The sequence below is a fragment of the Natrix helvetica genome, assembly GCF_964273705.1.
Source record: "Natrix helvetica genome assembly, chromosome: 4".
Classification (NCBI taxonomy): domain Eukaryota; kingdom Metazoa; phylum Chordata; class Lepidosauria; order Squamata; family Natricidae; genus Natrix; species Natrix helvetica.
In genome coordinates, this window is record NC_138550.1 from 51,029,287 (window position 1) to 51,051,329 (window position 22,043).

Sequence of the window (22,043 nt, forward strand, 5' to 3'; positions counted from 1 at the left end):
ATTGTAAGAGTGACATTTACTAGGAAGCAGCTATTGTACCCTTAGGATCATAAAGAGTTTATTTGTTGGTGGCATATCTGTTGATTTTAAAATTAACTGTAGAGACCACTTTTTCTATGGAGAACTGTGACCTGAGATTATAGGCGCACTTAAACTCTACTGAATTCACTGAATAATAAACCATTTTCTTTGGTCCTATTGACTATTGTATTATCTTAGAACTAAAAGAAGAGATTAATTGTGCAAACATAAAAATGAACAGGGAATAGCACACTGGTATAACACTTGTATTCATGTACCTTTTGGATTACCTTTTTGATCTTGAATTGAAAGAGTGACACTGTCCTACTGATATACACATATATCTAGTGCAGATATTTTTTTTAGAAACCTTTTTTTTAGCAAACTACTTTGCCTTCTTGATCTTGAAAGTTCCTGCTGTATCCAACTGTGACCCAGCTCTCATAATACCTATCCAAACTTTTTGATATGCAGGAAATCAATTTTATGCAGTTATTAATATACAGTATTGTATCCCAGACATTTATCTGGGGAATCATTTGTATAAACAATTCTCTAATTACAAAGCAATTCTGAGTAAAGCTAAAACCTTTCATTTTTAACATTCCTTGCGGGAAAAGAGAAGTTTAGGCCCCCTTATCTAAATCTGGGCTGGCCACGCCCACACCCAGTTTAGCAAAGGGGAAAAAAGTCCCGATACATCATGTGATGCTGACATGATGATGTGTTTGACACCCTGATCTAAACGAAGCACCTGAGAAGGTCTTCACCTATACAATTGTTTAGAATGCATAGGTGACATAAATAGGCTTTTTCAAGATTTTTTTCCTATTACACCTAACTGTTGAAAACTATTTCCACACTGAAGCTTAAGGAAGTAACAACCACTGAAAAATGTGATAATTTGGTACCTATGTGTATGCATTTAGTATGTTTATATATGTGATACAGCCACACTTCCATACATCCAAATATATTTATTCATACTGCTTAACATACATACACTTTCATGCACCACATTCACTTACACATGTTTTATTTAAAAGAAATATTTTTTTAAAAAAAGCAATATAAAAGCAACTAGTGCTGTGTGGGGTAAATTCATATAGCACTTTTGATTCAAATATAAGACATAAATAAAAAAAGAGAAGAGGAAAAAATAGACAAAATAATGATTGAAAAACAATATAAATATAGAATAATTTTTACAATTGGCATTTCATGTTAAATAATATAAATAAATTTATTACATCCATTCAATAACCAATTTGTAAAAAAGCACAATAAATTATTTTTTCAGTGCTATGTTGCTTTTTTTCTTTTTCTTTGTTTTCATTTGTATGTCTGTTTTATCAGTTGCCAGCGTACTTTCATTGATTTCCTTTCTATCACAACTACTACTTAAAGGGAAAATTGCTACATATTCAATTAATTTGAGTAGGTTTTGTTGACAGCCTACATGCCACTATTTCCCATGTGTTCCAATAAACCCATGATTTGGGTTTTAGCACTTACATTTAGGTACTGTAAATACATACTTTATGGCTTAGGTGACTGTTCAGGAACACCGAGAAGGGTCTTACCAATGATCAAAATCTGGTAATAAACTGAGACTTTAGCATTCAATTTAATCTAATTTAGCTGATAAGATTTTCAGAAAAACAGAATAATTGAGTAGTAACTAGATCGGAGTCCTTGAAAATAGCCTAATTCCAAATTAGTCTCTAGAACCATAATATAATTTGCACCAGCTTCACATTTACAAACAGACAAAGTAGTGTAGAGGATGTGAAGATGTAACAAAAACAGAAGTAGAGGAAAGTGCAGGTTCATGGGAAAAAGCTGAAATATACACATCAGTTTAATTTTTCAACTTACTGCTTGCCAAAATTTACAACCACTCACATGTTAATACAATTCTAATCATGATATAGTAAAGAACTGAAACCCAATTTTTCTCATGCTTTTATTTAAAACTATCTTATCTTACTTACACATGCTACGTAACGTAGACTGCTATCTGAGTGCATCCTATCAACTTCAAAGATTCTTCCATTGATTACTCTTTCCTGCCTGACAATGTGATGATTGTTGTCAGGTGAAAACCTCAAGCACGGGAGAAAATCACTTCACTGTTACAACTCCATGTAGGTATCTATCTATGTATGCATGTATGTATATACAGTGTATGTGTTTGTGTGCATGTGTGTATATAATGACAAAATCTAGTGACAAGGAATTTCAGGAAATGCTGAAATCATAGAATATGAACATAGTATGAAATGAAATTTATTCTTATAAATTTCTTAAAAGAATAAGTTTTGAAACTTGGAACTGAACTGGGACCATTGTTTTTGTTTTTACTTTGTACTGCCCTTTCTCTATTACATAATAATAATAATAATAGAAATTGGCTGAATTCTGAGGAAGTTAAAGAAAACACTGCATATTTTCTCAGCACAAAAGTGCATTTTCACTTGCAAACCTGCATATGGTATGGTGGAATATTTCTCTTAAGCCAAAACAGATAAAACTATTGTTTTATAGCACAAGCCAGAGAAGTACTCTATAAAACTTTGTGCCTTTGTGGATCTGTGATTCAGAAACATATACAATTATATATGCAGTTACTCATCTAAATGTACATAAAACGTAATGTTCATTTACATTGCATTGTTTTTGATGGGAATATTCTGAAATATCTGCCTTAATATGTGCATTCCTAGTGACATTCTCTTAACTAATAGTATAGAATTGTATTTCATTACAATTAGAGATATTTTTTAGAAACCCTGAACGTTTAGTTTCCTATGGTGCACTGAGAAATTGCAATCTTATATCACTTGATGGCCTTTATGTTATGAAACTGCAACTGTTTTGTATCATGGATAATTGCATTTAATGCAGTCAGTTTATTTATTTGTAAATTGTGATAACTCCATTACTAATCTAAAATGTCTGTGTTGAATCATGAAATCTCAAAGCTGTAGGCTTCACTCATGTAAACAGGGCTTTTATAACAAGATAGGTTAAACAAATAGTCAGATTTCTTCCCCCTAAAAATCATTGCCTCAGAAAACAAATTCTTAAAATTATGCATTCCATCCACAGCAATATTAAAAGCTGGTGATAGAAGCAATTATTTAAGTGCAATGGTTTTAGATTGTAATGTTCATAAAAATTCAATATTTAATATATATTTGTGGCTCCAATGAAATTTGTAATGAAATTCCATTGGAAATTAAAGCAGCTTGATTTATCTGTACTCAAAATATAATGGAAGGCACTGGTAACAAAGATACCATCTCTGTTTTCTATATTTTAATATTTCAGCCAAATATTATATATTAAATGTCAATTAATTTCTCTTGATTCAGATGAGGTATTTATATTACTTTTCTAACTGGAAATTCATTTCCCTATAGTTGGTAAAAAATAGACTTTTCTTTCTGAAAATAATCTTATGAGAGTAAGCTACAGCTCCCAAAACTAAATATGGCTTTATTTTCTTTTGATCTTTCCAGTGCAATCCTATAGATGTTCAATCTGAAAATTTTCATTTTGTTTATTACTCCCTAATAAGTACTTTTAGGACTTCAGTTTTACAATTAAAACATTTGTCTATAAGTAATTCAATTACTTCTAAATTCAATAAAGTTTACTCCCCAAAGTAGGTAGAAACTAAAGCCTTATCTAAAAAAATACGTAATGACTTAAAAAATAAATACATCTATGATTTGAAAACAACAAAAATATTTCATGGATTCTCCCCATTTATTCATGTATAGGTAATTTTTGAAGTGCTCCTGAATGAACACCCCATTTATTTCACTGAAGGAGCTGATATACATGTGCCAAAGGTTATGTATCATCCTTGAAATTATGGGGCAGTTTGCGCACGTAAGATATGTACCCAATCTGAATAGGTGCAAATCTCTGGACTGGGATGCTTGGTAACATTCCGCTAAATATCAAAAGACCTAGACAAAAAATTGCTTCATGAAAAAACCCTAATGTTTTTGTTTGTGTTTTAACCACAGTAAAATTCTTCCTACAGGCCAAATTCATGGCACGCTGTTAGATTTCCAGTAGGAACCACTTCAAAACTAATAGGGAAAACAGAGGTGAAGAGATTTCATAAATCTGAGCTGGAAGACACTTATGACATGACCCAGTGTCTCACCAAAATTTCCCCTTTCCATATATTGGGGATGAGTAACCCACATGTAATTTCAGACTGCTTTCAAAATATCTGTGTCAACAGTTAGTACAGATCTCTAACAAGAGTCATCTGCCTCTCCCATAGCAACTGCAAGATGAAAAAGGAGAGGGAAAGAAGTGGCAGAAACGGAAAGAGGTAGTAAAAATAGAGATGAAAAGGAAGTAGCAGAAAGGGACACAACAGAAAGCTAATGCCCCAAGAACTTTAGACTAGCTTCATCCAGTCTGGATTTAGTCATATCCTCAACATGTGGCAATTGGGGGAGGGTTCCCCATTATATTATGTGTGCTGTTCCCCCGTAATGAATTCCTTCTATCTCTATTTGTGGCACATCTTTCATTAGTTTGATAATTTCTGAGGTACAGTGTTTTAAATCAGCGGTTTCCAACCTCTCCGGCTTTGCGGACAGATAGTGTGGGAGAGGATGGTTCCACATGAACAGCAGGCACACTTTCGTGGCCTGGTTCTGAATGGGACACAGCCTGGGGATTGGGGACTCTTGTTCTACATGGATAAAATAAAATATATTTCTTTTTCAAATTTTAAAGCATCATACTCGCAGCCTTTTTTTCCTTTTCTACTGCTGCAGACTCTGCCTATAAAAATTCCTCATCAGAAAGGCATTAATATAGAATAAATTCTATTGTCAGGAAATTTTTAGAATAGAAATGTATTTCCTGTTGTCAGAAAGATATTACTTTTTTTTTTCTTTAAAGCAGCAACCTCTTAATTTTCCAGTAAAATACTAACAGCCACTTTTTATTTTTATTGTTTAAGAAAGGCATATGAGTCAACAGTGGCTGCAGATGTACTAGTACTTTGGTCAATCACTTGTGTTAAACATAAAGGCTGCTGTTCGTTGTAAGAAAATCAAGTGATATAAAGTGACATACCAAAGCAAAGATATTTACAAATAGTATAAAAGAAGCTATTGTAGAATCATGGGTAATTTTGACAAGTGTCTAAAGACATCCTATGTTAGAGGTAGGTGAGAAAAGGGAGATGATTCTGTAACTGGATATCCCATTATAACTTCTCCACTGGCTTATCCTCTTATTTGCAGATATAAAGGGCTCGTAACAGCTAACACTTAGTGCTTTTGACATATTAAGATCACCTCATAGGACCAGCTCATATCTCCTTTTGGTCCAAATAGGCATGTCCTGCCAAGAACAATTGCCAAAAATATGAGAGAATATTGATGCATTGTCTTCCTTTTGTTTCTGGGTAGATCTTATGTCAATATGCCAAATAACATTCAAGAAGACTCCTTTTGAAGAAGTCTAACCACAGGTTAACATTTTTTAAATAAACATTGCTTGAATGCTGAAGGTCTTTGAGACAGAAGACAGCCTTTAGCTAATTTTCCATTCCCATCTTTACACTGGACAGTTCTTGTATGCCATCCTGTATCACATGTTCGAGAACAAGAAAGCCATGGTCCAGTTATCCACTGGGGTTCAGCAAGTGATGGACTAATTTTGTTACTACTGTTGTTAGTGACAGAATTTGTCATTTGGGTCTGCTTCTTTGGCACATAGAAACTATAGCGGACATCCACCGGTGTAGTTGGATCTGTTGCAAGAATCTGTACTATCAAGGTCTCCTTGGTGCCTGTATGTCCCATGGCATGCAAGAAATCGTCTCTGTGACTCCAGCCACTGTAGTTCATAACTGTTCCATTGAGGTCAATGATGGTCTCTGAAGTTGAGATCATGTATTTTCCATTGACAAGATATTCACCATTTTTCTTTTTCAAAGCCAAGTAAGCAGTGAATCTACTGTGGTCTTTCGTTTTGAACTGTCGTATTTTGATGTGTGTCGCTCCTTCTGGTATTTTAACAATATCTGTATAGCCCTTACTGAAACAAAGAAAAAAATAAGTCAGCCAAGCAAAGCAAACACCTGACATTTGTTCCCCAAAATGCAAAAGGCCTTCACACTCTGATTCCTTCAAAAGGTTTAAATATGGCCTTCACTTTCAAAAAGCTACTTTAATAGGTATGGTATTATTGGATTAAAAAAAAAAAACCTTTCACAAAACTCCCTACTTAAAACAACTACAAAAATCCCTTGGACTAGTAATTGGCTACAGAACAGAAAGAAGAAATAAACAGATGGTGTTCACATTGGAGAAACATACAAAATGGAACAACATCAAGTTTGGGGTATGAGATCACTGTTTTTCAATTTTGTTTATAGATGACTGAGTGACATGTAATAGAAAGATAGCCAAATTAGTTGGCCTGAATAATAAATTCAAAAAAGATACTGTATTGCAAAGTCTTAAAAGGATAATTTTTATTTTTTTAAAAATGATAAAAGTATGCCTAGCATAGAAATTGTCACTCAAATCAGAGGTGGGTTGCCATTTTTTTTACTACCAGTTTGGTCGCAATCACGTGTGCGCTCGCTCTCACGTGTGATGCTTCTGCGCATGCACAGAAGCATCCAGGCGGATGGGCAGAGCCCCCTAACGCTGCTACTACTGATTTGGCCAAACTGCGAGCAACCCCCCTCTGACTCAAATTTACTAAAACCAAATATGGAATGTTTCTGGATTTTTAAGGTAATGTATTTCTTAATTAACATAGTCCATGCAGTTTATCAAATGGGACAGGTACCAATTTACCTTTTTTAGCATAGGGACAAATGTGACTAAAATCTTGATTTCTGCATCTTGAATGAGACAGAATATATTAAATAGTAGCTGCCAACATGGATAAGAGTTTTAACTCTCCCTTCCTGTTGTGAGCTTCTCCGGTTTATCTAGTTGACCACTACTTGTTACAGAATAGTTCTTCGTCCTCATAGAGCTAGAATCTTATTAAGTTCTCAATAAGTAAATACGGAGGCAACAGATCTGTCTCTTGATGAGTTCCACTGCATATGTGAGTATATCCTACATATATATTTTTAAAACTTTGATAGCCAAGCATGGGACCATTGTAATACAGGATACAATATTCTTTACCATATGTTTTTTATATAAAATATATATTTTTTCTGAATTCTGTATAAATGCTATTTCCTATGACAATAGGGAATTTGGGTGAAAATGACTTATTGTATTGTTTATTTCTTACTTACCTCTTTTTATTAAAGTGCCCTATAATTTTTGTGCAACTGGAATTGTCTCCACCACAAATCCCACACTTGTCATACTGGAGCTTTGAACCAATAATGCCATCACATCCCGTTCGTACACATTTTCCACGGACACATACTGAATTGCTATATGGCCTACATTCTGTTCCATCAGTCACCTGTTCGATAAATAACTATGTTTACATTTCTTTTCATTTTTAGTTGCACCCAGACACACAAACAATAAACATCATGGATAAATATAGAACATTGTTAATACACCTAATAATAGATTACATCTAATAATAATAAAATATTAATAAAATATGCAATTTTATATTAGACTAGCTTTCTCCAACTGTTTAAAGAAAGCCAGTCAGGGCTACTACATGCTGAGCTCTGAAACAACAGTCATATACTTACACTGATTTTACTAGTGAACATTCTATACATAAAACTTCAGAAATGTAAATATTTGATAAGCAAGCAGAGTTTTACCTTTTGAGAGAAAACTACATAGTAGCCAGTTCCTTTAGCTCGGCAGGTAAGCTTGCAAACATCTCCTGGGAGCACTCCTGCGTATTTTGGGACCCATTCTACAAAAGTTTTGACACCTTTTGCATCTGATTGGTAACCATTTCTTGCTTCACATTGTTCTTGGCGGAAAGCTTTAGCCGAAGAAGAACAACTCATTCATTATTATTCATACTGTGGGGATAGTGTCTCAAAAGTGAACGTAAAGATCAAGGGTTTATTATTTCTAACACCTCAGTACTGTAAGAGTCAGGTTCTATTTCAGGACAAAGCAGTTAAAAGCCAAAGACTCTTACTTAATCAAAAAACATTTGTCTACCATGCCCATCACTAATGAAGTTCCACAGGATCCTATTATGATGATTTGTGTACCATTCACTGTAGTAATGCAAGCCACCTGCAGCGTGTAAGCCCCATATTGAGTTTGACATATGATGGGCGACTATATACATGCAATAAACAAATAAATAAATAAATAAATAAATAAATAAATAAATAAATAAACCAACCTCAGAAGCCGCCTATGCAGGCCATACAGATGGCCAAGCTGTTGTGACTAATTAGTTCCCCTCTACTACTAATTTTAACTTCCTTTCACAGGCAACAGAAAACATAACTGGATAGCGCAGGATAGACACCTTTTTAGCTTGTAGCTACCAGATCTGGAATTGTGATGAGATTACCAATGTATTGGCAAAGACAATCCTTCTGTTTCTTTATAACAACCACAACTATGCTTCCTATAACCTGACCAATACTGTATGATATCTGGAGAGACTGGATTTACGTACACAGAACTAAAATGGAACTTTGTCTCTTCCTGGGATATTCACCAAGTAGAGTCTGCTGCAAATAATTTAGATTTACATAAATCTGAGCCCAGAACTTTCTCAAAATTCCCATCTGAACTTAATTCACGGCCCTTCCTCTCCAAGAAGTCAATATGACATCTTAATTTCATTTCTTTTTCTTTTTAGCCAGAGAAACTATTAATTTTATTATTATTGTTAAACATTTGGAATTCAGATATGCAAAAATGGACCAGTAGATTCTGGTCCTGCTTTTACCCATGTTTTTGGCTATAGTCTAACCTAGCCTTTGTATTGCTTGCGTTGCTATTTTTGGTTTATAGAAATCTTACCATTGGCAGGACAGGGCATGATGTTACAGGACCTGTAGACAGCGCGTTTTCCTGTACAATATCGGCCATTGTTTCTAGGTGCTGGGTTATTGCAGTGCCGATAGGCGAACTGGACACCTCCACCACATGAACGAGAGCAATGTCCCCATGGTCCCCAGGATCCCCAGTTGCCATGGTTTGAAGCCTAAAACAAAAAATTTACCATATTATAGAATGCCAATTGATAGTAGCTCGGAAAAAGTCAAATATCAGTCATCTATACTTAAGGTAAAGATTCCCCTCGCAAATATGTGCTAGTCATTCCCAACTCTAGGGGGCAGTGCTCATCTCCATTTCTAAGCCAAGGAGCCAGTGCTGCCCGAAGACATCTCCGTGGTCATGTGGCCAGCGTGTTACGTTGTTACTTTCCCACCAAAGGTGGTTCCTATTTTTCTACTTGCATTTTTACAGGCTTTCGAACTGCTGGGTTAGCTAGAAACTGGGACAAATAACAGGAGCTCACTCCGTTACACGGCGCTAGGGATTCAAACTGCTGACCATACTGATCCACAAGCTCAGCATCTTAGCCACTGAGCCACCACATCTTTATTTACATCTATACTTAGGTTCCTATTTTATAATTCTGTTTTATTATTTTGGGATTTTAACTTTTCTTGAATAAACTATATATTCTTATTTAAAAAAAACAATGTCTTTAAAATAAAGGTACATGACATTGGTCAGTCACTGATCTTAATAATATTCCAGGCTGTTGCATTATATAATACTCTCCAGATGTGCAGAAATTTGGAGAAACTATAATAAATTAATGCATGAACAATGTTCAGTCAGTCATTTAATGAATGATCACATTAGTCTATAAGGAAATTCTTCAACCTTTTCAGTAAATTTGTTACACTAAAGATGGAAGTCCTAATTAGGTATTTAGAATGGTACACCAATTGGCATCAAAAGACATGTACTTTTGATAAGATAAAATTTTCAATAAAATGAGCAAAAGAGAGCTTCGATGCCAATTGCACCCCAGTAAAGGAATGTGGGAATCCTTGATCACTCTTCCAAGGGATTATTCTATTTGAAACATCAATTAAATATGATTAATGTGATCAAACTAAATGTGCCTAATGTGATTAAAACTAACCCTAACCCTAATTTAATAATTAAAACAGCAACATACCGAATAATATTTTTTCTTTGTCTTATCAACACATTTCCCTTGTAGGCAGATCCTTCCTTTTCCACATGGTGTCCCCTCCACAGCAGGAAGCTTCTTGGTCAAGCACACCATTTGACCTTGGCGAACGACTGCACACCACAAACGAGAGCACACATCCATTCCAGGACACACTGTGTATTCAGGTCCAAATGCCAGTTTGCATTGGCGAATGGCATCATATGTTTGTCCTGGAAGTTCCTCAGGACCTAAGATATGTTTTCGTGGTTGATCCAGTAAACAGTTACCTGAAACAACAACCTCATTTATAATTTGTTTCCTTTCTAAGATACTTGCCGTACTTCTGAGTTTTCCAACATGATAAACTTTTCAAAATTTTCTTTCAACTCCATTTACTACTCATATTTGTGCTAATCTGGCAATTTATCATTACATCCTATTTGTGTCTGTATATTGTAAAACCCCTTCCTTCTAATGTGGCTAATCTCATAGTTTGCCAGTCATGATTAATTTATTTTAGCATAGTTCCACAAAAAAAAACCTGTGCTATACATTACATGTAACTGCACATATTTGCTTTGAATTAAATTAAATTTCAATTTACAATTGATAGAATGAATTGCAAAATAGGTAATAGAACTTTACTTTTCATGTGTTTGTTTCCATTTACCCAAAGTGACTTTGTGAGTGGCAACTTCCATATTAATCAATTGAATTTATTGAACATTTTAAAAAAATAACCAAAACTGCTATTTGAGTATTCCTGAGGCAATACCACTTCTGTAAAGGTAAAGCTTTTAAAGGAAAGCCAGAATAAGTATGACTTAAAACTGTAGCCAACAAAATAATTTAAGAATAGAAGAAGCAGGCAAGAATCTTCTATTTAAAAACGAAATAAGATTGGTACAGGAAATAGAATATTGATGGCAGGAACTCATTAAACATGCTTAAATGTAAGATAAATCACAAAACTGGACAGCAAATATCGACATCTTTAATAAACGGGAAAAGTTATTGTCTATGATGACAGACTTTCACAACAGATACTTTTTTGAAAATAGCTTGTAAACTTGTCTTGGGATTTCTGGTCTAGGTAATAAGGAGTATGGAATATAGCAGCATGTGTTATTGCTATTTGGAGTTCAAATGGACATTCTCTTCAACTTCTCCCATTCTTTTTGTGAAGCTTGGGGCATGGCTATGCAATAGTGGGCTGGTTTTGTTTTATTATTGGAGAGGGAAAGATCTTAGTTTTTGTAACTAGTTAGTGTTCTTTTGTTCTTTATGGTTCCCCAAACAGACGTTTTCTGTTCTTCATATGCACAATACTACTAGGACCAAAGATGCACAGGATTTAAAATCTGAAAATCGTGACTAGAAGGGAATTATTCCTGCCTCTCACATATAATTTGCACTTATATCACTACTGAGGTATTTGACTAATCTTAAAGATTGTCTGCTTTATTTATAGCTCTTGTAAGAGAAAATAGTAGATTGCAAAATTCTTACTGTATGTGGCTACTTGGGATTTAATGAATCTTTATTTCTCTTCAGTTAAAACTATCACAATCTGTCTTCCTTCCATTTGATCAAGGATGAAAGCATTTAAATATAAGTCTCAAGTCTGATGCTTTAGAAGCATGATGAGGATATAGATAAGGACTCATCTTTACAGTTTCTTTTTATGTCACTCTATCAGATCTCCGCACAAAATTCACAACCAATGACATTTGCAACCATATTTGGGGCAGTGAAACAAATCCACAGTCAATATTATTCTTCACGCAAACATTTTTTTTAGACATTCAAAAAAAGGCCACAAAAGAAGGAAGTTATGCAATTCTATTTGGAAAATACAGCTAAGTCCATGGTTCTTGGTATGTATAAAGAATAATTTATGGCTGCTAGCTTAGTAAGAAAGAATATCACTAGAGCAAACTGAAAACAAAGCCTAATAAAGATTTAATTAATTCAATTGTGGGGTCTTTTTTTTGCTTCCTGTCCTAGGACTTTAGTGAATATCAAGGTCCATAAATAAGATTTTAAACCTTCAGGTTTGCTTTTTAGAGCTTTGTTTTCACCTGGAAAGGAACTTGTTTTGGCTTAGAAGCCCTATAAGTCTACAACAGGCTATACCCCCTGAATATTCAAAACTACTTTGAAGAAGATGGTAAAGAGAGCAACAGCTGTTGCTAAATTCAAGTTTTTATCCCAAATCCCTGTTAGAATTTGAGTGTTTTTTTTAAAAAAAGACCTGAGATAAATATTCAAAATTAGATTCAATTCTTGAAAAACAATACTTTTTTCCTAGCAACTTCTACTTTCCTAGCCAGTGATTATAGGACCTCTGGATAGACAAGATAAAGGAGGCATCATAATCTAAAACTTAACAATGACCACCTCTCAAGGCAGCATTAATACTGAGAATAGGGGTATGCATTCCCAAAAGTCTTGTTCCTTTTTTGGAGAAACACATTTAGAAACTACAAATAAGCATCTTTATTGTTTTTTAGACCCAATTAATGGTTTAGAAATAGTATTTTTGGTAGCTTAGCGTGTGACACTCAATATTGACTTACCACATTGTTTATTCTAACAATAAACAGAAAAATAAGTCTGCTGCTTGGAAGTTGGCATTTGTTCTGCATGTAGACAGAGAAATGCTACAGTAGCCAACAAGAAGACAAGTGTCACTGCCCAGAAAACAGCTGGTGGCCACAAGGAATCCTGCAGGCTGCGGTTAAGAAATACTCCAGCAACTATAAATAGAATGTTGAGCTTATAGTACATGGAGCTACTGCAAGGACAGGTACTGAAAGATTCCTTTAACTATCTAAGGAAGCATTTATGTTTAATTACATTGTACACCAAAGCATGTGCCTTTATTATAGACACCCTATAGAAGGGCATCCATTTTTTGACAATCTACCAACTGTGGAGAGAGAAGAAAGTCTTTTTCTGGGTGGGCAAAAGCAGCCACTTCTGCTTTCTTTCTAGCTAGAATACTTGGCTAGCCACATTACCTCAAAAAGAAGAAAAGCATCGGTCTGTTTTCCACTCCTTCCCTTTGTAACCACAGTGGGGGGGGGGGGACTCCATAAACCTGAACTATTGCCAATACCAATTCATGAAAATAATCTCCATGTTCTCCTGTTATTTTCATTTACTTCATTATTTATAATATTTGTGATGTATATTTTCATGAAATCTCATAAAGAAAATGAACCAGAACTTTGTGGTTAAATCTCTTCCTGAGTAAGAACCAATTAGAGAGTTTTGTAGTTATTGCTATTTTTGTTACCAATTTTGTTACATTGCCATTGTCCCCACCCACCAAAGATCCAAAGTGAAGCTGATAGAATTGAAATCAAAACAACCGCTGACAAATAAGGATTAAGTACATGCAGGGGACTCTCAACATTATTATGGTAATTTTTAAAAAGCAGCTAATGGTGTAAAGAGGCCTGAACATAAAATGATATTTGCAAGTGAGAATAAGATAAGGAATAGCTTATTGGAAAATATTATAGTTGTAGGTTTTTATTGCTAGGATACCTGTGATATTGTGTCTCAAAATATAATTGAATATTATAATAAATGTATTAATAACAATAACAACAGCAGCCTTGGTCTATAAGATTCTGTTAATGTAACTTTAAAATTAAGACAGCATTCATTATTGGACCATGTGCCTGGACTATTTTAAAGGGCTAACACCAATATTGTAATCAGGTTTGCAGTCAGTCTTCTCTCCTACTTTCTTTTTACTCTTTGAAAAACTAGGGAGAGTCCCATGTCTTGTTCCTGTTTCCAGGGTAATTCCAGCGTAATTCCAGCATACCACCATTACAGTTCTACAAACACCCTCTGAAACAGAATAGACTAATATTCATCCACCAACACTCTTAAATATACTAGGCCACCAAAATTCTAGTATCATCATGTTGCCTTGGCACCAATGTGAGGAAACACAAGTTATCTTACCAATTGGCAACAGGTTTCAGACCCTATCAGACAGTGGTGAAATCCTCTGAAGTCTGCTACCAGTTCGGTAAGTCTGCTACCAAGTGCGCTCGTGTGCCTAAGGCACAGCCGCACAGCACTAAAAAAAGGAACATTTTGAAGCTTTCAGAGTCTGCAAAGGTAAGTAGAACAGTGAAGTGCGGGGGGGGGGATCTGTTGTGCCACATGATTTAGATTAGCTAGAAAGCAAGAAATTTGATGATTCTAGCTAATATAAATCATGCATCACAGCTGATCGTTGGAAATACCGGCTCACCCAAACCGGTAGCATTTTTTTTACTACTGGTTCAGGCGAACTGATAGTATTTTTTACTACCGGTTTGGGTGAACCAATCTGAACCGGTAGCATTTCACCTCTGCTTTCAGACCATTTCAGGACCAAAAATGAAAAATCTGCTTTTGCTATTGCAAAGTCAGGATTTTTTTTACATTAAGATACTTACCTATTATTTTTCAATGGCTGGGTTTTGATTACAATCCTATTAATTTTTGTTATCGGGAGAAACAATAAAAGCAGAATCCTGTCTTGTTAATGTGTAGAACTCAATCTAATTTTCCAGGAGAAAAATTCTCTTATCAATATATCAGTATAGATAATGCTTCTGAGTATATATATAGCATATGTGTGAGAGGCAAAAAGATTGTTCACCAAGGAAATGGAAGATATTTAGAACTACGAACACTTTGATAAAAAGATTGCAGGAGACAAACTCTAAATATTTCTGAAGAAAAGCACTTTGTAAATGAAAATCAATTTAGGCTTTTCCTCCTGCTTGGAAAGATAGGCTGATATGAAGCTGGAGTCTGTGTTATCAATGTTTAATCAGTTCCAGAAAGGGCACACAATATATATTTTTAATTCCTTTATTACTTTTTAAGTAATTCAAGCAGCAAATGTACATAATACTCTTTCCTTCTTTTATTTTGCCTACAACAATCCTATAAGGTTTGTTTGGCTAAAAGACTGCTTGACCTAAAGTCACCTAGATGAGTTTCATATCTAAGGTAGAGCTAGAATTCACAAAATTTTCTTTTCTATTTCTCACAATCTTGTGATATAATCCAATGCATATTGACTGACTGAAAGAAAAGCTGAGCAGTTTCTGTCTGTCCACCCATCATGCATGCATCCGTCCGTCCGTCCGTCTGTCTATCGTATCTGCAGCCCATCTTGTGGTTCAGACAACTCAGCAATTTTTAACCACTAGAAGGTTAATTAAACACCTCAGCATCCTCTAAGGCAACGATGGCGAACCTTTTTTGGCTCGTGTGCCACAAGTGGGGGGAGCGCAGGGGGGGTCATGTGCGGGCGTGCCGCACCCATAATGCAATGCGTGACCCCCCAGTGCACATGCGTGCACAACGCACGACCCCTCCATTTTACATGCTTTTTTCGCCCTCCCCAGGCTCCAGAGGCTTTATAGGAGCCTGGGGAGGGCGAACAGAGCCTTCCCGCCCCCCCCGGAGGCCCTCCGGAGGCTTCAGGGACCGTCCGGAGGCTTCTCTGAAGCCTTCGGAGTGCTCAAAAGGATCCTCTGAGCAAACCGGAAGTGACTTCCGGTTTGCTCGGAGGGTGGTTTTAAGCACTCCAAAGGCATCAGGGAAGCCTCCGGACGGTCCCTGAAGCCTCTGGAGGCCCTCTGGGAGGGCGGGGGAGGCTCTTTTCGCCCTCCCCAGGCTCCTATAAAGCCTCTGGAGCCTGGGGAGGGCAAAAATGGCTTTTTAAAAGGTGAACTCAGCTGGCCAGAGCGCGCATGCGCACTGGCCAGCTGACAGGGCAGCGCCTCGCGTGCCCTGACAAATGGCTCCGCGTGCCACCTGTGGCACGCGTGCCATAGGTTCGCCATCACTGCTCTAAGGGAATTCAGAGATGAAACAATTTAGTTTCATCTAAAGTGGGGTGGGGGTGGCGAATGGATGACAGGGGAAGACATAGGATTCTATAGCAAACCTATTCTTGCCCATATGTATAATTACTAAAAATGGCACATCCATTGTTCATTCATAGATAGAATGTGGGCTGGCATGAGTCAATGCTTATTAATTGCTCAATGAGAAACAAAAAAATAATAGAAAAAATGGGATAAAACATCTGATTGTATCGTACTGCAAATATTCCCACATAATGCTTTTCTAGAGTTTTGCATGTAAACTCTTGTTTTTCATCTATAAGTATTTTAGTTGCCATAACAACTGGATCCATTCCTCAGTTAGGTCATTCTTGTCTAAGCCCTCTGGAATTTAAAATAGTTAAGAGCTGCAATTGCTTTATGAGTGCACTGAAGCATTTTGTTAAAAAGTTGATGAATAATACTATATGATAATAAGAAGCTGCGAGTTCCTTGAAGCTGTATGAAGCATTTATTTAATAGTCTAGAATACCAAGGTACTAATGCCTGCTTAACTCTCATTTTTGCTTCAGTTATTCTCCTATTCCATATTTTTTAATCTATTGTTATCCATACTTAAAATTAGTTGCTGTTATAATTTCTTCATATTTGTTTAATACCTCTTTGTATATATTATCCAAGGGTCCTAGATTAGAGTTTCATAAATCCAAACAATTTCTGAGGGCAGCAAAGATAATGTTCTCTATCTCTTTTGAGTCCTTCATTGTTATCAGGATTTTGCATCTGAAATGTAACCCTATATTATTTATATTTGAGTGTGTGTGCCTTTGAGTCAATGGATATCTGGCATTTTTATTCATATATCGTGCACGAAGATCTGAGATAGGCAGATGGTGTTAAAGTATCCTTGCAGGGTGTGAGCTGTTTCAAGTAAAGCTGCATTTTGCAATTGATTGACAGGGATTTGTGGTGCTCTAGTTCCTTTGGGATTGGATCCAAAGTGCCTAATACTATTGTTATTTTGTTTTCTTTAGCCACAGTCTTTCTACTTCTCTTTGCAGATTTTCCTATCTTGTGATTTTCTCCAGTTTTCTCTCTTCTATTCTGTTGTCTCCAGGCTGCAATATCTACTATCCAACCTTTTTAGCCTTATTAACAATTGCTAAGTCTGGAGTGTTATGTGGCAAGTGCTTGTCTGTTTGAATTCTTACATCCCAGAGCATTTTACTTTCTTCATTTTCTGTTACTTTATTATTATCTGCTGCTATTACTGTTAATTGAGAGAGCAACAACAGAGTATTAAATATGCCTAACCATTGGAGTAAGATACCAATCATTTTTGGAGTTGCATAGATGCTACACTGAAGGAGTGTGGAAGCATTTATTTATTATTAGATTGTCTCTTAAAACTAAACTATAAACTTAAGTTTTAAAACTTGAGAGGTTCTCAAAATTTAGAATGATATCCAGTGTTAATGTGAATACATACCATGCCCATCATCCAGAAATTCTGTTATTGTTACTGAAGTACATTTGGACCATGGTTTGGAAGCATCAATGCTTGTTAAGATGGAAGACATAAGTCTCTTATCTTCCATGGAACCAAAGTTCTCTTCACAGAATTTGGAGTCATCATGGGAAAGTCCAAGGAGGTGCCCTTTGGAAACAAAACAACAACAACAACTATAATGCTTTACTGCTGAAATATAAATTCAAAGAAAGTATTTTTCTCCTGAAATTGACAAATGAAAATATTTAGCCATTTACTTAAAGATATTTGTATTGCGGGTTTGTACTGCATGAAGAAAAAATGTGATCGTTTTGTGACCCTGTATATTTTTATTGTAACTGTTGGAAACTACATTTTATAGCTTTCCAAATGGGATTGTATCCTATTATTTGAAGGCAGGCACTTATTTTGTATTATGAAAGTATACAAAGGAACTCCAAATCACGATTAGCACAAACCGATTCACAATAAGGAATAACTTTGAAGTTCATGGGAAATGATCAGTTCTACTATAATTAAATTGATCACATTTATATATTTTTTCCTGGCTCTACCCAATTTATCTTAGGTAGAACTCAGAGAAGAAATACAGTATGGCTCTCAGCCTAAAAACACTAATTAGGCACTGCTGCTTTAGAAAGTTGTAGAAACATAACTTGAATAATGGATTCTTTGTTTTTCTACCATAATTCATTCTAAGAAATTATATTGTCCCAAAAAAGTTTATTATTGAATTTTCAAACTTTTGGCCTCCATCACATAAGTTTCAAAAGCAACTCTATCAGATTTATGAGACACTGGGAGAAAAGCAAGGTAAGCATAAAATAGTAAATCCCCAAATATGTGTCATCACCCTGCTACTTTATTCCCAGTTCCTAATCCTACTGCCTTTTATATTTTATCCCCGATTCCAAGGAAGCATTGTGGTTTTGAGACACGCTTTGGCAAAAAAGCTCCATTTCATCTTTATTCCTAAAATTTATAGAAATATATGTACTCGTGGGCTGGATTGCAGCTTTCCTTACTATGTCACTGAATTATAGGCTCTGATGATTACATATTATTCTCTGACTGTGAATGAGTTCACTCTGCCAAATCTGATGATACCTTAAAGAAATGATTTCAGGATCCCTACATACAAATATCATTTTTTTTCTTGATTTAATACTGCAATGCAAACAAAAATGTGGGCATTATTTCTTTTTCATTTATTTATTTATTTTTGAATAGACACAAACAAACAAGACAAACACCATAAAAACATATTCCATTACAACTTATAAAAAGTGCATCAATTGGTTACAAAGAACTTTCATGCATCCCTTCCACAGTCATCACCTATAATCCATATCAAATTATATATTTTACATCAAATATATTTACTATCATCATACCTCATCCTTCATATGACTATAGTTGTTTTAACATGCCTTTATAACAAATATTCCAAAATTCAAAGCAAAACCTCCACTTTTTCCATTAGCTGGCTATCTTCAATTTCATCAAATTTTGCTATATTACCATCTATATTTTCCAATTTCTTCTAAATTCTCTCTGATGTTTCTAATAATTTTTGAATTTCAAACATAATCTGTTGTAATGTTATGGTTTCTTCTTGGTATTGTGTCATTGTCCAATTTATAAACACTGCCACTCTAGTTGGAAAACAAAGCTTTGTTTTTCACTCCACTCTCACTGCCAAAGAGAAATCCAAAGGGCACCTGCATAAACAACCCATCTTATTTCTTTGCAAGCTGAAACCTTTGAAGTGCAAGGTCAAAATGATCAGAGAAAAGAGAGAGAGAAATATTTCCAGAACTCAGCCTCCAACCTCCAAGTGGCAGTGTAATTTCTTTTCCTTCTGATGTTACTGCTCTCTTTATATTCCTTTTATATCCTCTTTATATTCCAAGCTTAAAAGAAACAAGGCTCTTAAATGGAACAAAAAAACCCCATCCAAGACAGTATTGTGAAAGTAAAAAAAAAATTTAATCCATAGGTTAAAAAAAAAAGTAGTAGAAGAAAAGTCAATACTTTCACTTTAAAAAGTAGGAAGTGTTTTCACAACTTCCATCCATAGAAGACGATTTAAAAAAAGGATAACACACTGTCCAAAATTCACCTTTTCTTTTCTTTTCTTTACAAGTTTAATTTGGATTTAATCTTTTTTGGGCAGTCTCTTTTTTAAAAATAAAATTTCCTCACCAGATGGACACACTTTCTCTTTTCCACTTTCCTCCGGTTGCGGAGCTGTCCTGACTTCAGCAGCTTGGGGCTGCGCTTCTATCTCCGGTTAGAAGAGATTCTCTTGGATCAATCAGGGACTTTGCAATGTCCCTGAGATCAGCAAGACGTACTCTTCCCTGTCACCATCTCTTCAGGACGGTTTAGGTCCAGATGGACCACCCAGTGGCTGCGATCTCGGAGCTCTGAGAATGTACGTCCGTATCTTCATGACGTCAGCTCCTGCTCCCCTCAAAATGTGGGCATTATTTCTTAAAATGTATGGTTACATGGAAAAGAGCAAGTTACGGAGTTGTAGCTACTGTATATGCTGCCTCTTTAGTGATAATTGCCAGGCTTGGTAATATCACAGAGAAGCATCTGAAATGCATACTGAGCAGGTAAAAAATAGTATAAAATGTACTGTTCTCTCAGATGACTACTGAAGAAATACACCCAGGATTTGCAAGCTGGGTAATTGGCATATTATGTTCTGCAATCCCAACACTTTTCACTGTCCTGAGAACTGTTTTTCAATGCAAGCTTGAAAGACTCCAGTGCCATAAGGATGTGGTCACTATAGCTGACCACACCATAATTAACCATCTCCAGCATTAGTTCTTGAGCCACTTGGAACTAAACAACCTAGAAAAGCAGAATGATATAATCATAGAATTATGCTCAGATGATGGATTGCATCTTTGTCATCACTTTTACAGCATGAGTCACACAACACACTGGTACAACAAATTTAAACAGCAAATAATTACATGGATGGAATTATATTTTTGCCAGGAAAGGGAGCAGAAGAACGTGAATAGCGGAATAATAGAGTTTAACTTTCTATTCATGTTGTTGTCACTCTCCCTACCAAAATAGTAACAATATCAGAACAACAACAACAAAAATACAGTAAAAGTACTCCTGGCATATTAGTCCTGGAGTATGAATGAATTTAAACTAATTTGATCATTGACTGATTATGTGCCATCAAGCTGGTGTCTCAACATAGGGACCAGTTAGATAGATTCAACCATAACTAACATTGTGTAAACATTTAAACTGTTGCATACATTCATGCATAGCATGCATGTGTACCCATGCAATAGAGAATCATTTTCTTCTGTAGACCACATGTTCAAGAACTAAAACCCATGCCACATTGATGAGTTTTGACTCCAAAGGTATTTAGTGCTGTTGTTGGGAGCACTTATTTTCCAGTCAATGTGGAAATATGTGGACTTGTTTCCCATTTGCAAGAGAGGTCTCTGTAACAAAGACATGATATCCATCTGGTTCTGTTCAGGTTCTGTATATTCTGTCTGAAACAGTTCAGACTACCAGTAGTGCGCATATATAAAACTTCCAATCAATATAGATTTTAATAAGCACATTTCTGATTATTTTAAAAAGTCATTATGAGTAAAACCATGCTGCACTCTATAAAAAATGATGGATCTCTTCCTCCAGGGCTAGAAAACATTTTAAAAGTTTATTGTTCCCCTCCCCCATAATCAGGTATTTGTTTTAGTTTGGTGGTGCTTTTTTTTTCCTTTTTAGAAAAGAAAGCCACCCACACATTTCAGTTCAACATAAATTAAAATGTGGTAATGAATGTGACCATACTGCATATTAAACAAAATACAACTTTGCATTGTGAAATGAAATGCAGACTCCCATGAGGAATGTAATGGGTTGTCAGAATAACTAGGAAGAACTCCAGCCAGGGCAATGGTTAGATAAGAGCTCAAGCCACACAAGAAATGGGGCTGGAGAAAGCATCTCTCAGAAGGGATGCACCCTAATTTTCTGGAAAATAAAGGCAAGGTAGGGGAAAAGTGCTTTCAGACCTGCAACATTTTATTACTATCACCTTCCAATAAAGATGCTGTTAGTGCTCATGATTTTGGGTTTCTATCTGAACTACCTTGAAGGGCTAACATCAGCTCTTGAAGGAAATGCCACACATAAATCTGAGAAATGAATTACAATAAAATAATCTTTTGCAGTAATCAAATATCCTATGAAGTTACAGAATGTTTTCCCCATAGGCTTCAATTGCACTTTATAACAGAGGAGCATATATACAGTGTTGTGCCAAATAAAATGTTGGACCCGAGATGAAGAGAATGCTTTGCTGAGCTGAATCTGAAAAGCACAACAGAGAAGTTATAATAATATTCTGCAAGTTACCAATTACCCAGATTCCAAAAATCAAACAGAATTATTTTGAAAACCCTATCTGTCCTATAAAAATA

The 22,043-nt window shown here is 35.5% G+C and overlaps 1 protein-coding gene across 1 annotated transcript in view; it reads right to left on the minus strand.

The window, feature by feature from the left end:
• Positions 1-1,238: 1,238 nt before the first annotated feature.
• The window catches only part of ADAMTS5 (ADAM metallopeptidase with thrombospondin type 1 motif 5), a 58,834-nt gene continuing 38,029 nt past the window's right edge, over positions 1,239-22,043 (minus strand). Inside the window, exons 3-8 of the mRNA XM_081952732.1 lie at positions 17,542-17,709; positions 10,183-10,466; positions 9,006-9,189; positions 7,829-8,004; positions 7,334-7,509; positions 1,239-6,105 (exon numbers count right to left, since the gene is read on the minus strand). Coding sequence (XP_081808858.1) covers positions 5,538-6,105; positions 7,334-7,509; positions 7,829-8,004; positions 9,006-9,189; positions 10,183-10,466; positions 17,542-17,709 — 1,556 coding nt within the window. The 3' untranslated portion in view covers positions 1,239-5,537. The remainder of the gene's footprint in view (positions 6,106-7,333; positions 7,510-7,828; positions 8,005-9,005; positions 9,190-10,182; positions 10,467-17,541; positions 17,710-22,043) is intronic.